Source organism: Pan troglodytes, chromosome 21, assembly GCF_028858775.2.
Source record: "Pan troglodytes isolate AG18354 chromosome 21, NHGRI_mPanTro3-v2.0_pri, whole genome shotgun sequence".
Classification (NCBI taxonomy): domain Eukaryota; kingdom Metazoa; phylum Chordata; class Mammalia; order Primates; family Hominidae; genus Pan; species Pan troglodytes.
In genome coordinates this window covers 17,049,127-17,067,500 of record NC_072419.2, presented here as the reverse complement: position 1 = coordinate 17,067,500, position 18,374 = coordinate 17,049,127, and the positions used below count along the sequence as shown (strand labels likewise).

General features: G+C 41.7%; 1 protein-coding gene across 2 annotated transcripts in view; it reads right to left on the bottom strand.

Moving 5' to 3' along the window:
- SLX4IP (SLX4 interacting protein) overlaps window positions 1-18,374 on the bottom strand; it is a 192,495-nt gene that overhangs the window by 70,896 nt on the left and 103,225 nt on the right. For both annotated transcript variants that reach the window (XM_063802675.1, XM_001169452.7), the window contains one exon: window positions 789-878. In XM_063802675.1, the coding sequence (XP_063658745.1) occupies window positions 789-878 (90 nt within the window). The remainder of the gene's footprint in view (window positions 1-788; window positions 879-18,374) is intronic.

Genomic DNA, 18,374 nt, shown 5'->3' with positions numbered 1-18,374 from the left:
GGACATCATGGATAATGATATTTTTAAAGGTATGTAAAAGCCACAAGCTGGTTACTCCTGCTCTCTGGTGAGCAGGGATCGGAGAAGGAGGCAAAGTAATGATGAGAGCTCAATGCAGCTTGTAAACCTCCACCACAAGCAGCACTTGGGTGGGATTGTTGAAACTTAGAACCAGGAGTGAATTTGGCATCTAGGCAAACCTCTTCACTTTCAGATGAGGAGGCTGAGGCTCAGTGAAGTCCAGCATCATGCGCTGCTAAGCCCCCGGCTACTGGCTTTCCTGACTGACCATTGTGAGAAGGAACACCGTCAAGTATTTCCTGACTTGTCAAAGGCTCACGATAATACAAGGATGATAGAAAATAAAAGCTGAGGCTTTAAGATGGGTGTGAAGGTTCAGCCTTGTGTTAACTGCCACACCTACTTCAGGTGCTCAGGCCATCCTTCACAACCAGTCAGGTTAAAATCCCTGATTACTGAAATAGTCACTTTAACTTCTTCTTCTTCTTCTCTTTTTTAATATATAGAAATCCTTCCCCCAAAACAAAGAGGTATAAAATGTCTGGTTTAAATAATACAGTAGCATATGAAGTTTATGAATGTGTCAGTTTCTGAAGGAAAAAAAAAGTGGGTTGCATATGTGTCTGTCATTGGGAATACAATTGTTTTTCAAGGATTAAATACTCAACATTTTTTTCCCACTAATAGAAATGAAAGCTGGAAAGAGCTAATATTTCTTATAGCAGCAGCAGCTACTTGCAATTAAATAGTAGAAAGTTTTGTTGTACCTCTTTCTTCTGTTCAGAAAACCAGCTTGTATCTTTGTTTGAACCTTGTGGCAAGATATGAAGATCCACGAGGACAGCAAAATTCCCACACTGAAAGACATTAATGGCAGAGTCAGTGTCTGTGCGGCTCATGCCCAGCAAACAATGAGAGAAAATCTCACAAATTCCTATGTGGTTGCTCATGATGAAATGGCAACAAAGTTCACTACTAGACAGAACTTTTAATAAAGAACATGGTTACAGGTCATAATCTACTACTTTCCCTAAGTTTAACATTTACAGTGGAAATGCTAAGGAGAGATGCAATGTTAATCAAGACAGGAAAGACAAAATATCTGTCTCTGGGCTGCACCTTGAAAGGGGATGTCCAAGCATCCCGGCAGTAGTTGGAAGACGTGAAGCATCGAGAGAAGTTAAATAGGTCAGTACTAGGTAGGCTCCACAAAAGAATGATTCCATGCACAGCCAGGGGAATTCTTTCTTCTAAGCAGCAAATAACAGATATAAGATACTGCATTTTCAGACGGACAAAAGGATTGGCTAGGACGGTACACTTTGGAATTGAAATGGGAACATGGAAGAATGAGAAATAAGCAAGAAGATAAAGATACATACTGAATGCTAGTTAACAAAACAAAACAAAATTCATTAAAGTATGCTACAAAACTGTACAAAGCCTGACTCTGTTCTTATTCTATAGGCTAGCGCTGTCCAGCACTTTAGAAAATAATGGAAATATTCTATATATATGCTGTTCAATAAGATAGCCATATGTGGCCGTACGTGGCCATATGTGGCTGCTGAGCACTTAAAATGTGGCTATTGTAACTGATAAGCTAAATGTTTAATAAAATTTAAATTAAATTTAAGTAGCTACATGTAGCTAGTGGTTCCATACTGGATAGCACAGTTACAGACCCTGTGAAAAGTTGTTGCCTTATAAATCCTCACATATGAGTGAAGTAATTTCTGAGAATCACAAGATAACTGTGAACAAACTAATTTGGTAAGGAATGGGACATCGAGGTTGGCGATGGTCTGAGAGACCCAGAGATTCGGTTTATGAGACTCAGAGGTTCAGTTTTTTCACTTCCTTGGCTGGACAGTTTTGTTTTTTTTTTAAATTCTGTCCTATATATCAACAGTGAAAGGAAAGTAGTTTCAACAAATGGTTAGACCATCAGATGTAAATATAAAGTGAAACTTGACACCTACCTCACGCTATATACAAAATTTAATTTGAGATGGATCACACACCTAGACAAAAAAGCCAAAACTATCTTCCTGATCTTTGGAATAGGAAAAGATTTCTTAGGATCCAGAAAGCACCAAATATTGAGAAAAATAGTTGTAAAATTGTTAAATTTTCAAAATTAAAAATTTCTGTTAACGAAAAAAGCTCCATTAATAAAATAAATAGGTATGTTACAGACTGGGAGAAATGTATTTATGTATTCAAAAATACATGTATCTGGTAAAAAGGACTGGTACCCAAAATATGTAAAGAAGTCCTACAAACTGATATTTAAAAAAAAAAGCAAAACAAAAAACCTGAGTTTGAACAGACACTTCACAAATAGGATAAATGAATGGCTAATAAGAAAATGAAAAAAGTATTCAATATCATTAGTCATCAGGCAAATTAAAACTAAAACCGCCAAGAGATACAACTACAATACCCACCAGAATGACTACAATTAAAAAGACTGACATAACATGAAATGTTGGTAAGGATATGGAGCAACCCAGACTCTCATACTTTCCCAGTGGAAATGTAAGATGGTCTAACCACTCTGGCAAATGGGTTTGTCAGTTTCCTGTAGTTAAACGTACATTTACTTATCAACTGAGCCAATGATTCCCTCCCCAGGTGTTTACTCAAGAGAGATGAAGTATATGTGCACTCAAAGACTTGTATGCAAATATTCATGGAAGTTTTATTTATAATAACCCAACGTGAAGACAACCCAAAAGTCTACAACAAGAGAACAAATTGTGCTATATTCATGCAATGGAACACTACTCACCACACTACCGATAAACTCAACATGTATTCATCTCAAAAACATTAGGTTGAGCAAAAGAAACCAGACCAAAATAACACATACTGTATGGTTCCATCTAATATATAATTCTAAAACAGCAAAATCAACGTGTGATGAAAGGAATCAAAACAGTAATTTCCCAGGGGGGTAAAAAACTGGGTGAGAACTGTCACAAAGGAACTTTGTATGTGATAAGACTATTCTGTATCTTGATGGGGTATGTTATGTACACACTGCAATCAGTTCCTTTCACTATATTTAAATTATATATCAATAATAAACAATTTTTAAACACTGTGTAAAATGCACTCATACTTGTTGGCAGTTATTGAAAATGTAGGTATTACGTCCCTGAAAATGTGTGGGAGACCCAAATGAAGTTTACCGGGTAATAAACTGTGAAGCACGTTGAAAGATGGTTTCCTATGATGTAAAAGAGTGCACTTTAGTGTGTTACAGTTTAGTGTGTTGCAACCAGCATTTTATTTTAATGAAAGAGAACTGAAGATAATATTAGAATGCAATACAAAATATCAGTGTGTCATATGGTAAGATCAAGAATTGTTTTGTGAAATGTAAGTAAGTGTGTACTCAGTTATGATGGAAAGCCTATTTCTTATTGTGGGTTGTAATAAAAAATGTTTGAAAACCACTCAAATATACTGTTAAAGTTCTTCTCAACTGTTGGTTACAGAATTTAACCTTTAAGGAGTATGCTGCCACCAGGTGGAGGTCGCATGCCACCAACTACAGGATCTTAGCCACGGAATATTAACCTTTCCTGTGCCATGGACTTATTTAGCCAACTGTGAAGCTGATGAAAGTTGCTCAGAATAATATTTTTAAATGCATGAAACACAACACATAGGATTAACAAGAAAACCAATTACACTGAAGTACAGTTATCTTAACGAAAGAAAAATTTGAGACATAGGAATGTATGTCCTTGTTTATTAAGGCATTGGGTCTTGTCACATAGTGATGGATAGTGATGGATCTAGTACTACTACAAATCTGAAGTGGTGATAAGCATAAATGATATCTTCATTATCTGCAACAACCTTAATGTAATATGAAAAGAGCTATAATTTCTAATGGTGACAAATATTGCTAATATTATTCATATTTTTATTATGAATCCTACGTTCATAATAAAAAGGAAAACTAAATTTACTAGAACTTGATCACAATAAAGACGTAACTTTTTCCCATGCAAGTTCACTGGCCTCTGAATTCAATCACAGGCCCATTGAAGTTCCAAGGATTCTGGAATAAAAGCCCTTCCAAAGCGGTAAAATATGTCTCAACACATTTTATTGCAGGTTCCTACAGGTGCTCTTTCCTGATTTTTTAATCTAAACCAAGTTCACTGCTACCTTTTCATTAGCAAAACTAATTGTTTTTTTTTCTTGTAACCCTCCTACCACCGCAAAACTAATTCTTTAAAAAAAAAGGGGGGGTGGGGGGAGGGGAATCTTAAGCTTAAGCAACTTGAATTGATACTGTAACAGCAGCTTGCTGAAGAATTAACCTAATAGTAAGGTCCAATTTGGTATTTTTCTCACCATTTTGTGACTTTGATCACAAATAACCTAGTCTAAGTTTGAAAATAAACAGATTGAGTAGAATGTCTCTTTTTAGAAAAATAAATTGTCAAATCTTACTGTGGTGAGCAGACTTTCCTGGGGTTTCTGGAAGCCTCCACTGTTTGGCAGGCAGTCCCCTCCCCCGCAGGGGGCTCTCCCTCTGCAGCCTGCAGTTCTGAGCTCTCTCAACTCCCTCCCACACTAGGCAGAGGTATTCTGCCTTTCCAAAGTTCCCTGCTCTCAAAGCTTTGCTTCTTGTCTCTCATGAGAAAACAGAAGTGAAAAAAAAAAAAAAAGAAAAGAAAGCTTCTTACACTGCCAGCAGCACAGCCTCCCTTTCTCCTCCCCCTAATTAGGAGAAGGTTATTTCTAGTCTCAGAAGATCAACTCTCCAGCTTTCTCCTGAGAGAAGCAACATGGTAACCATCACTTCTTTCTCAGCCCAGAACTGGTCACTCTGCAGAGGCCAAGCCACCTCTTGAGCAACCATCAGGCTGCTAGGAATAGCTTCACATTGCATGCACTGGGCTGCGAGTCCCCCAGCCAGGGTCTGGTCTGGCTTCTATCCCCTCCACCCAGAGGATTCAGCCAACAACAGGGGTGTCACCCCCAACTCCTCCCTTCCCCTAACCCTCCAGAATCAGTCACGCATCTTGTCCATTTTAATTTTTTAGAGCGTTCTCACACACACTTCTCTCTTGCTCTGCTGCTCCTATCTTCTCCCACTTGGAAGATTACAGTCACTTCTGTCGGTGTCCTGGATGAACCCTCAATGCATATCTGGGAAATCTCTAACCTATAAATCGGATCAGTCCACTCCTGTTGCAGCTCAGAGCAGCAACTCACAAGCCTCTAATGAGGCCCATGTCTTTGTCTCCTGCACCTGACTTTTTCATCCTTGGCTTACATTACAACTTGCCTCGCTGCTTCCATGCTTGTTGAGATCCTATGCATCCTCGAACCCTAGCAGGAGTGTGGTCAACTCTGTGAAGCTATTCTGAACAGTTTCTCTTTCCCTGCTCTGGACCAGCCCATTCTTCATGTGATTATTTATTTCTACATTAAGTGACTGGTCCATGTAGGGCCCCCATCCTAGGCTATAAGCCATGGAGACAGGTCTATACCTCTGCCAACCTTGTATCCCCAGTGACCAACACACTACCAGCCCTCAGTGAATACTTAATATTTAATGAAAGGAAGACAAATGAAAAAAACAGATGACAGAACAAGTTAGCCCCAAGAATTGGGCAAATCACAGCCTTGTCTGCAAAGGGAGAGCTCTAAGCCCTTTCCAGGGACCAAGCCGTTACTATTCGGCCCAGTGCACTGATACATCATAGAACAACTTCCTCTCTCCCTATTCTGGAGTAGCGACAACTCTGCCATCAGCAACAACAAGCAGTCATTTTTCATATTTCGTGAAATGGGAATACAAGAATCTTAGGATTACTTCACTGGAAACTCACTGCCAACTGAACGTGTTGGTTATTTTTCCTATCTCTTTCCTAAGAATTCCAGAGGTGCAACTCACACTATTTCCAAGTCCTCAGAGGTGGGAGGTCTTGTCTTCTGTGTTTACATTAAATATAAGAATAAAGGTGAAAATATTAACATTTCTCACCCACAAAGCCATCTCTGGAGCAGACTCAGAACTCTTAAGAGATGTAGAAAGGTCCCCACATTCTCTCATGCACTCATTGATCATATGAAACACCTGCTGAGTTTCACAGGGGCACTAGCCAGGCCCTGAGAGAGGGAGGGGCAGCAGCTGGGCACTGTGGCATGTGTGACCATGGCACATACCCAAGGACCAGAGGGAGTGGAGTGACAGCTCTGCCTGAGGAAGGTGAGGGAAGGGAAGGTGGTGTCGCAGTCAAGTACTGAGGAACAGGGAAAGGAGTGCAGAAGGAAAAATGAATAACACCCCATGCAGAGAAAGAGCTCGCGTGCTTTGGAGACGGAAAAGAGTCTCAATGCAGAAACACAGGGCATTGCTGGCAGATGGGGCCAATAGGGCAGGAAGGCTCAGGCCACAGAGGGGCCCTGGACAGGCTGAGGAGGCTGGTGGGCTGGAGGGCTCTCTTGGGTAGGAGTGTGGAGCATGGGCGGGCAAGGGGAAATCACCGGAGCCAGGCAGACAGGTTCAAAGCCACTGCAGGAACCCAAATAAGAGATCAAGCAAGGTGATCTCGAGGTGAAGGGGAAGGGGCACATTTGAGGGACACTCAGAAGACAGAAGTAAGAGGATGTGGTTGGGTGTGAGGGAGAGGAAGGACAAGGGTGAGGCCCAAGGCATGTGGTCCGTTTCTACCACGCCCACCGGGTTTCCAGAGGCAGCTTACATACATGGGTCTGTCGCTGAGAAGCCACACAAATCATCATTGGCATTTTACACCTACCTGGCATTGAGGGTATAAGGCAGCTTCAAGTAACGAGGCAAAGATTAAAAATGGGGAGAATAAGTAAAGGCAAACAAGGGTAAAAACATATGAAACCGATGATAGGCCTGCACGAAATTCCCACCATAGTCCCAAGTCTCTGCAACATCTGGCTCTGAGATTCCTAGGTACAAATGTGAAAAATACAGCGCAAATCAGAGTCAAGAAGATGAGAAGGAATCCATGCTGAGGATAACTGAATCATTTCTGATACTACAGCTAGAAAGAGTTTCTCCTAAAGGCCTCCTCAGAAGACATGGAAATTTTCTTCCTGGAGTGTGAATTTTACAAAAAAGTTCTAGAAAACATATTAAATATTTTCATATTACCACAAACTGCATATATCTTACAATGTAAAATTTTATAGTGATGTGATTTTTAAACAATCACAGTTTAAAATATTGATTGCCATTTACAGAGCACCTATGTTCCAGGCACTGTGCTAAGTTTTACTCAGACCATTCAATTAAATCCTTGCCACTCTGGGTGAAGGAGCACAATGATTATTCGCATTTCGTAGATAAGGAAGCTGAATTTGGGAAGGTCTAGTCCAAGATTACACAGGCAGTGAGTGCCAGACCCAGGAATCAAATCCAGATCTGAGAGACTCCACATTGCCAGACATTACTCTGAGGAAATTTAACCCCTGTGGAAGGCTACTCAGGACACACTTCCAGCCTCATGTGGGAGCATGTTTAGGCTGTCTAGCCTGGAACCCACTCCCCTTTATTTGGGAGCTGGCCCCTATCCCCTCTAGGTGAGCAATGGCAGCCAAGTGTGCCCTAAAACAGCCTATGCCTTAGTGCCTGGTGACTGCACCAGGGATTCTCAACAGGGTCCCACAGCTCCTTTCCCTGGGCAGCCTGATTCCATGTCTGATTCCATTCCAACACAGATACGGAGAGCTCACTGTAGGGCCCCATGCCACTGTAGGGCCCCATGCTGAAACACAAGTGCAGTGAGGCAGTGAAAGCCTCACTGTAGAAAGAACGAGGTGGGAGGGGTGGTTAGGGAGAAGAAAAGGTGAAGAAGGGAAAGAAAAGAATGCAGCAGAGGATGACAGCAATAAACCCTGCAAGAGGTGGGGTAGAGCTGTGAGGGTAGAAGAGAAGTCTCCTAACATTAAGAATCCCTATCCAGAGAGTTAAAAGCTGAAGAAAAGTCAATGCAAGTGTGTTGTCAATTGAATTCCCTTGGCCAGTTACTCACCTGAAATACTGGCCCAGGAAATCCAAACTTGTAGTTTACATATAAGAAAGGGAACCAGCATACCTTTTGGATGGCATACTCAGTAAACTAGCAGACAGGTCAGGAGATGGGAGAATAAAGAGTCATTCTGTTGGAATATGCTATATATTTAGTCCAGTTGCAAAAATCTACTAATGGTGAACAAGTTGGCAATAACAATAGTTAAGATTCATGGAGCACTTGTGTGCCAGACTTGGTGTCAAGCCCTTTCTGTACATTATTGCATTTAATTGTCGTGACAACTCAAAAAGCAGAAAGTATTACCCCTTGGTGTTCTGGAAACACTGAGAAATTTAAAAGCACTCTTTCTCTTTTAGGAGATCGCTGGTGATCATGACTGGGTTTTGTTTGGTGCAGTGCCTTGCCAACCTGGCAATACTTGTCAGGTGGGGTACAAGGAACACTCCATAATCTCAGTAACAGAATTAGACACAGCCTGAATATGAGATCATAACACACAAAGAAGGCCTGGAGAGGCCGGGTGTGGTGGCTCACACCTGTAATCCCAGCACTCTGTGAGGCCAAGGCGGGAGGATCACAAGGTCAGGAGATTGAGACCATCCTGGCTAACATGGTGAAACCCCGTCTCTACTAAAAATACAAAAAAATTAGCCAGGCCTGGTGGCGGGCGCCTGTAGTCCCAGCTACTCGGGAGGCTGAGGCAGGAGAATGGCATGAACCCGGGAGGCGGAGCTTGCAGTGAGCCGAGATCATGCCACTGCACTCCAGCCTGGGCGACAGAGCGAGACTCCGTTTCAGAAAAAAAAAAAGAAGCCCTGGAGAAAGCCCTTTGATGACTAATAGGAGAATGTCCTGGTGCAGGAAGTCCAAAGACCATGAATCTCTTCTAATGATGCCCCAGTTTAGGAGGGGTTGAACCACCTCCTTTCTCTACTGTCAGTTTCCCTATATACAAAATGAGTGGACTGAACTAAATTGCCTTCAAGGTGCCTTCCCTTTAAGATCTCATCTCCTGGTCATTTTGGTTTGCAACCATTTACTTGGATTCTACCTGCACACATAGTGTCTGTCCTCCTGTGGAGGTTATAAAAGAGTCACACTGAGACTAGCACCTCATACTGTCCTCTGTCAGTCCACTATGGGCCATCCACCAGGTGGCCTTTGTGGAGGAGCTGCCTTCTGTTACCTTTGGGTTGTCAATGTCTAGTACAAAGTCAAAACAAATGACTTTGACAGCACACAGATGGTCGTGAAGAGTGTTTGTTAAATGAAAACATGTATCAGTGATGAAAATTAAGTGGCTGGCTTGTTCTCTCTCTAGGAGGGATTACCTCCCTCTTACCTGCACCCTGAATGCAGGAAAAAAAACACTGCAGAATCAAGCTAATGGTTTACAACTAAGGTTGCCCCAGGTATGCACAGAATACTGTCACTCGTGAATCGGAATGGCTATTTCCCCACTTTCCAGTCAATCAGGCAGAACAAGATGCAAGTACAAAGCCCTGGTTGACAATGTGAATCCAGACCAATTAAAGGAAACTTCCTTGGTTGCAAATGGATGACTAGTTCTTTAAGCTTGAGTTTTTCGGGTTAAAGGGATGCTTGGGAGGGTGGGACTTGTCTGAGGTGAAAAGGACTCAGGAGGGGAGGGAGCTCCTGTCTCCTGTTCAGTGTCTGTTGTGGGACCTCTGACTACAGGTCAAGGATGTGTAACTTCCCAGTCACTTGTTTTCCACAACAGATTTATTACTATGGTTGGGGAAGGATTCTACAAAGATAAAGAGTAAAACACAAAGGAAAGGGAAAGAAAGATGAGGGAAAAGCAGAACAAATGACTTTGACAGCAGCTTCTAAAAGGAGGAGAAAATCAAATAAGAGGCTGTGATGTCCTTCAGTAAATCATCTCTGGTATCCTACTGAGAAAGAGTTTGGTGTTTTGACCCAGAGTGCTGTAGGGTGGCTCACAGTCTCCCTGGGTAAGATTTGAGACGGGAGGCAAAGTACTGCGTGGAATAAAGCAATGGTCAACCATGTTATTATGAAGGGCTGCTTAAATTTAACATATGCCCCTGGGACCCTGGGGTAGAATTCCAGGCTGAATCACAAACTCTCAAAGCCATCACTGCATGAAGAATACATTTGGGAATAGGCTCTCTGGGGGTCCCTTCGAAAGATGAGAACTGATTTCATTTCTTTAGACCCTCCCTAATGGTTTTCAGGACATGATTATTTCAAGTATAAACCTGCAGGTACCTTCCCTCAGTTGACTGGTCAGTGGCATAGACACAGCAGGTGTGGCAATGAGTAAAACAGTGGCTTGGTTCAGCACAGACCTGACTTCAAATCCTAGCCCTGAGCCTCAGTGGCTCTGAGACACAGGTTAAGTTCCTCCAACGTAAAATGGAGATAGCAATGAAAACTACATCATGGTTTTATTTTGAGGATGACATGAGACAATGTGGGCATGAGGCTTCTGCACCATGCCAGCCATACAAAGGGCTCAAGGAAGAAATATTGGCTGCTTTTCTCTTTTTTTTCTCCAAAGGTAGAATTTGTCTTAAATTCCAAAGACTTTCAAATGAATTCTGAACTGTTAGTTCCATAAGATTTACAGATAGGTAGGGCAGAGGTTTCCACCTATTCCTATTAAGAGCCAATAAATGCCTCATAATTCTTCTGCACGGTTTTACTCCGGCCACACACTGCTTCTACGAAAAAGAGCAGATGGCTTGTAATCACACCACATTACAAGTAAAACTATGAACTCTCCTCTTACATATTTCTGCAAGAGAGCACATGAAATGAAAAGACAACCTGACAGAAACTGTAATGTACTCGTCCGTAAGGCCCCTGACTTGAGAGGGTGCAAAGTGGCTGGGAAACAAGCATCACTCATATTTAGTGACATTTATGCTGGTCAGGAGCATGTTCTGGATCAATTATGGCATCTATAATCTGAAACAGGAGTATGGGAAACAACAGGAATATCAGCACCCACAAATTTTGTCCACTACTTGATCTAACATGTGTGATCATGAGGCATTGGAATGTGGCTTTGATTTTAAACTAAGAATTAACGTGTTAGAAAATATTCTTTAATATTTGTGAAGAATCCTGACATGAAAGAAAAGCTTTTCAGTTTATGAGTTAGAGGAATTTATGACAAACTACATATGAGTCAAAGAAAACCCCTGTAAATATTCCCCTAGAGATCAACATCTAGGTTGGCAGATTGTTCTAAAGGGTGGCCAGTTTTGGAGGGAGATTTCTTGAAGCAGGAAGGAAGAGGAAAGACAGGTAGCATAATTTTCCTACCTCTGTGGGTGGAACCAAAGTGTCTTTGATAAATACTTTGGGGATTCTGGATGACTTAGAGGAATTCAGTTTATTTGTTTATAGGTAAAATAATTTAAGGAATCCCCCCCACAGTGGTAATTTTTCCCTGGAATCTTCTCATTTACTTTCTAATATAACAAAGGACTTGCCAGATAAAGCTATGACAGGTACTCTCTGCTCAATCCAGCTGTCATTTAATTTCTTCTGGGGTATTAGCATTGTATGAGTACTGCTTTGTTTTTTGTTTTTTAATGTACAGCTGTGTCACAGAATGAGTACTGTGTATCAAGGGGGCTACACATTTACTCTTTTAAAGCGGGCGTCAACTTTGACAGGCCAAAGATAGGGCTAAGTGTGACCTTTACAGGACACAAAACAGCATTGAAGTATGTGGCTGCAAACTAAAACACAACCTCAGAATGAGGAGTTTCTACTATTTCAGGGCTCAGGGTTACCAGAACCTTGGAGAGCCCCAACAAAGTCAAGTGCTAGGCCTGTTTGTACCCTTGGCCACACTTACCATCCTGGCTCTGCTAGTTCAGGAAAGCTCTCTGTGTGTACGACCTTAGGGATATTTACCCACTAGAGCCTCAAGCCTAAACTACCAGTTCTCAGAGTACCAGCAGCCGGTTCCCAGAGTACCAGCAGCCGATTCCCAGAGTACCAGCAGCCACAGCATCTCCTGAAGCTGATTTGATGTGCAAATTCTTGGATCCTACTCAGACCTACTCAATCAGCAATTACAGAGAGGGGCCCAGGATCCGGTGTTTTAACAAGCCCTCCAGGTGATTCTGGCACATGCTGAAGTTTAAGAGCCCCTGCTACAGGCCCCCTTGTATCCTGGAAGAATACTCATAGCATTCTCTGTAGAACACAGGAACTTTTTTTGAGGTTACAATAGAACGGAAGAAAAAAATACCTGATGAAGTTTCACCATGTAATACAACAGGAAATATATTCACCAGAATATATTTCAACTGTAAAACTCACAAGTAAAAAAATCACCATTTTATCATAAATACAAGAAAATAGTTACTTTAGTGTAAATTATGATTTTCTTTAAAAAGAAAAAAAAAAGGCTGAGCATGGTGGCTCACGCCTGTAATCCCAGTACCTTGGAAGGCCAAGGCGGACAGATTGCTTGAGTCCAGGAGTTTGAGTCTAGCCTAGGCAACATGCCAGAACCCCATCTCTACTAAAAATACAAAAAATTAGCCAGGAATGGTGGTGCGCGCCTGTAGTCCCAGCTACTCAGGAGGCTGAGGTGGGAGAATCATCTGAGCCTGGGAAGTCGAGGCTGCAGTGAGCCAAGATTGTGCCACTGCACTCCAGCCTTGGCAACTGGAGTGGACACCCTGTCACAAACAAACAAACATTCTCCAGAGGTGAATGTGATGTGTAGCCAGGGTGAGAGCTACAGATAAAACAGTGCCTTGCTGAGCATCTTCAAAATTCACCTCTGAATTAGGATGATAAAGATGATGAAAATCCAAAGGGAAAAAGAGATCTACCTGCTGGATGAAGGGAGAGCCTTAGGAAGAAACAGAAAGGAAAGGCCAGAAATGAAAAGAAAGGGGGCTGTAAACTCCAAACAATTAAGGAACAGATATAACTGCATTTAAATTCTTTAATGAGTTAGATGACTGGGCTCAGAGGAATCCATCCCAGGGCACCAGAGCCTGGCTCAACCACCGGGATGAGGAGGAGCACAAGAGTTACCTAGAGAACCTAGAGAGACAGAAATGATGCTGCACTTTTCAAAAAGGAGAGAAAGATGGATTTTACAGCTATACATTTCATCCATAACAGACTACTAAGGGAGAGCCTGAAGAAAACCCCAATTATGAAAAACTAACCTCATTTTCTTCTTTGACAATATTCTTAGCTGCCATGACTGGTGAAGGCAGTTGACAAAGCACACGTGAACCTCAGCCAGAATCAAATGAAGTTCCTCATGACATCCTTTTATTCACATTACTCCACTAAAACAGCTTCTGTCACGGTTACCAATGATCTGCATGTCACCAAGCCCAATGGTCAGTTCATGATCCTCATACTACTCTACCTCAGCACCATCTAACAAAGTGGTTCTTTCACTTCCTGCTTTCCTTGATTTCTTGGGACACCAGAAGTCAGCTTTGCTCGTTCTCCTCCCTCCTCACTGGCCACACTTTCTCAGTCTCCTTTGCTGGCTTGTCCCATCACTTTGGCCTCTCAACACTAGAGAGTCCAGGGCTCAGTCCTTAGACCTCTCCTTGCCTCCATCTGCACTTTCATCAGTCTCAAGGTTTCAGACACTGGGCAGTTTACATGCTGAGAGCTCCTAGTCTTTTTGCTGTAGCCTAGACCTCCCTCTCGCCTCCACAGGCATACATCCAATTGCCTACTGTGCATCTCCACTTGGGTGTCAAATAGACGTCTACAACTTAACAGGTTCAAAACCAAACTATTAATGTTTACCCTCAAACATGGTAACTAATTGTAACTCCATTCTTCCAGTTCAGGTCAAAAACGTTGGAGTCATTTTTGATGCCTCTGTTTCTCCCATATTACACATCCAATCTATTAACAAACCCTAACAGTTCTACCTTCAAAAGGGCCTGGCACATGGTAGGAGCTCAATAAATATTAATGAAATGAATCTATGAACAAATGAGTCCTAGTGAATAAAACAACAGAAAAATAGAAGTGGATGAAATGACAGGTGGGTTCATAACCAGTTAAACAGCCATAACCACAGGACCCATTAATGGCCAAACAGCAACCTGGATGGGGATGGTGAACAACTTTTTCCTCGACCCTGGTCTTGGTCTGCATTTCCAGCACTGGAATGGATGAATATATAGGGGACATACCCACAAAATAGGTGGATGTCACTGCAAAGAAGGGGACAGTGCATATCTGGGGTAGCAAAAACTGGATCTGGGAAACAAAACAAAACTCTAAAACTGGACCTCTGTGATTCAGAGGGAATCTAACTAGAGAGAATTAAACTAGGATATATGTAAGGGTCATATAACATTTGGCTCCAAAAAACTAACAGCCCAAGTGGAGGCATTCTTAGTCAAGAGTAAGTGCTGTGAGCAGGCAGCAGAGTGCCATCGCTATAAATGATGTTAATTTCATCTTAGGCTGCCTTAACAGCAGTGGCCGGGAAAAGTGACAGGATGAGGCTTTATGCATTTAGTGCTCAATTACTCTCAATATTGAAATTGAGACAAACTATCACATACCCAAATGAGAGTGATCAGGATAACAGCAACACTTAAAATCATGTCATGAGCATCAGCTGAAGAAAGTAAAATGATTAACCTAAAAAAGAATAGCCAGGATAATATAATATTAACAGGGCTTTTAAAGGTGGAAGAATAATCCTTAGTTCTCTAGGGCCTTAAGGGATAGAGAACCAGATGAAGCAGAGAAACCATAAGGAGACAGGTACTGGCTCCACCTAAGGAAGACGATCAGACCAGCAGGACTTTTCAAACAGGAAGTGATCTGCCGCAGGGGGTGTGCACTGGCCACTCAACCCAGGGGAGAAAACTCTATTGACACAAAGCCCATTAAAATGGGCAACTGAATAAATATTGCACTGTTATCATAGGCCACTGGTCTCCCTGTGAGGAGTGAGGAAAACTACACAGGAAAGGATTGACTGCTGGCTTGTTGCATTGGACTGATTTAGTTACTTCAACCATCCAATGCACCACTGGCTTCCTGGTTTTTTGTTTGTTTAGTTTACACCTAAAAATGTGGGCTTATAGACCCCAAAAATCTGAGTACTTGACCTTTTAGTGACTTTAACATGCAAAGCATGGGCTTTAGAGTCATACAGATACATATGTGTGCAAACACTGGCTGCCCCCTTTACTGGCCACAGAGCCAGGGCCAAGTTTCTCAGCCTCTCTGAATCTTAATCCCTTTATCTGTACAATGGGGACAATAATCCCTGCCCTCCCAGAGATGTTATGATTAAATTCAAAAAGAAAACAGACTGCAGTGTCCACAAACAGGAATTAACTAATTGAGAGTAGTTAACAAACATCATTCTCAGTCTCAGCATCTTATTTAACAAGGGTGACAAAATTGACCACTGCTGTCCAATAACATTCTGTGATGATGCACATGTTCTATATCTACAATGTCTAATACCTTAGCCTCAAGCCACATGTGGCTACTGAATATCTGAAATGAGGCTGGTGTGAATTTTAAATTTTATTTCTAATTAAATTGGTTAATAAGCAGTTAATTTATTAACTTAAACAGCTACATATAAACTAGTCACTGCCACATTGGACAGCCTAGACACTTCCTTAAAGTGACTCCTGGTTCAGAAATCCTGGTTCTATTATTTTAGTGAGAGACTAAAACCACAAAGGGCAAGCAACATCGGGAACCTCATAATAGGAAGTGCCCAGTGATGCAAGGGGAATCCCATCCTGCAGGGAATTCCAGAAGGCTCCTAAGGACCACATGTGAGGGAATGATAGGGACTAACCTGGGAAATTTCTTTGAACTTTACCAAAGAAGGTGCTGATCCAATAGAATTGTTTTATTTTAAAGGTGTTTTCCTTGTAAATAGAAAATGAAGCAATAAAAACTGTTACTGACAAAGGATTAAGAAGTTTGTTTCCCTTTACCTTTCACCCTCACTCAGCTTTATCAAATGAGAAAACAAAATTCAAAATTCATTCAATGCAAAATAATCCCTTAGTTTTGCTGAGAATGAACCTTAAACTTTGGCACTGAATTTCCCTCACTATTCTGCTCTGCTTCAGAACTCAGGAAACAATCCCATGACTACTTTCATCACAGAGAATTTCTACAGAATGAGTAAGAGTTCAAAGGGAATCTTCAACCAATTCATGCCTAAGGCAGGAAATTGAAATGGGACAGAATATGTTAGACAAACACAGGCGAGGTCTGCTGGTGAGAGCCGAGTTTTTCTTCCTCTGACCCATTTTTAGAGAACTACAAAGAGGAATAAAGGGAGGTCGTTAATTGGTCACAGGACTTATGTAGAGCCACCTCTACTTTCCTTTTCTAGTTGACTGCTGGGAATAACACCCTCTTCAAGGAATGCTCAAAGGGGAAACATGCTGGGACAGGAGACCACTGATGAAATGGCTTCAGAAGCCGAAGATCATTAATTAAGAATATTTAGAGTGAGGTTGAAAGCTTGGCTGAAAAGAGTGGGAGGGACAAGTCTGTATCAGCTGCTACCTACACATTAGCAATTAAGCCTTATAAAGGCTCTCAGTGGAAGTTACATTTCCCAGGCATCCTCCTCGGATAAGTGAAGAGCCTCCTGAGCCAAATGAACACTGAAGACCACAGCATTGACTTCAGAGTAATACTGCCAGCATCCACTATTACACACCCTTGATTCTCAGGATTCGATGTCTTCAAAACACCACTACCCACTGCCTGACACAGTGTTTCTCAAACTTGGGCGAGCAGCAGATTCACCAGGAGGGCTTGTTAAAAACACACATTGATTAGCTTTGTGCTCGGCTAGGTATTAAAAAAACAAAAAGAAGAAAGAAAGAGAAAGAAAGAAAGGGAGGGAGGGAAGGAAGGAAGGAAGGAGAGAAGGAAGGAAGGAAAGAAAGAAGGAAGGAAGGAAGGAAGGAGGGAAGGAAGGAAGGAAAGGAAGGAAGGAAGGAGAGAAAAGAAAGAAAAGAAAGAAAACAAAAAGAAACACAAATTGCTAAAGCTCAGCCCCACGGTGAGACTTAAACCTGGGGTGAGGCTGAGAATGTGCGTTACTAACAGACTCCCAGGTGATGCTGATGCTGCTGGTCTAGAGACCACACTTTGAGATTCACTGGCCTAGAAGAGTGGTTTGCAACCCTGGCAGCACCTCAGAATCACCTGGGGAGCTTTTAAAATAATAACTATGTCCAAATTCTACGCCAATGAAATCAAATCAGACTCTCGGGGTGGGGCCTGAGTATCAGTATATTTTAAAATCTCCCTACCTGATTCTAATGCGCTGGCTGGGTTGAGACCCACTGCTGAGATGATTACCTTCAACTATTTAAATTTGGAGACTACATATACTCTGAACAGTTTAATAATTATTCCTTGTTTTAAGTAAATTCCATAACTTTCACACTCATAAAATGAAAAAGAGAAGCAGAAAACTACCTTGTTTTTCCTTACACATTAGAGATAGGGAGGCAGATCCTGGTGTCTGCTTGATTCCACCTGCCCTCACTGGTGATGGTCACTTTCTTCTTTTTTTTTTTTAACAAACCAAAATATAATGAGCTTCTTTGCACCTGCAAATGTCACCCTCCACTCCAATTCTGCTATTTAGACAGGATTCCCTACAGATTTACTAATTAGAGCAACTCACGCTTTGTGAACACTGATAAATCTTCTAATCCCTTTAAAATATGGTAGGTAAAAAGTGATACATTTTCATGACAATCTTACAACTATTTGAGGAGCAGGTAATATTTCCAAAACACTCAAATTCTTCTAATGTTTCTTCCTTCAGTCTCTTTTCTATCCTCCTTGAATGCCTTTTTTTCCTTCTAAATCAGATTCTACTTTTCCTTCATCTATCATCTGCCTGCCTGTACCCTTCCTTCATCACCTCTGCCTTAATGTGACAAGTGTAAACTTTACAATTAGTTATTCTTATGAAATAAAGTTTTATGGTGCCTGTTCCTAATTTAACAAACAAGGGAACTGAGTATTTTTATTTGGTGAGATAAAAAGACACTAAATTATTTTTGGTATGTGCCTCTTGATTAACTCTGCCTTGGGCATTAGTCCTCAACAGGAAACTTATTCCCCACCCTTAATTCCTTAAATTAAGAAACCTTCAGGCTGCAATCCACTGTGTGCCATGAATCAGCACCTATTGGTGAAATGTGACAATACAGTTTACCTCAAAATAATACAGCCAAAGAAGGTCTGGTGCGGTGGCTCACACCTGTAATTCCAGCACTTTGGGAGGCC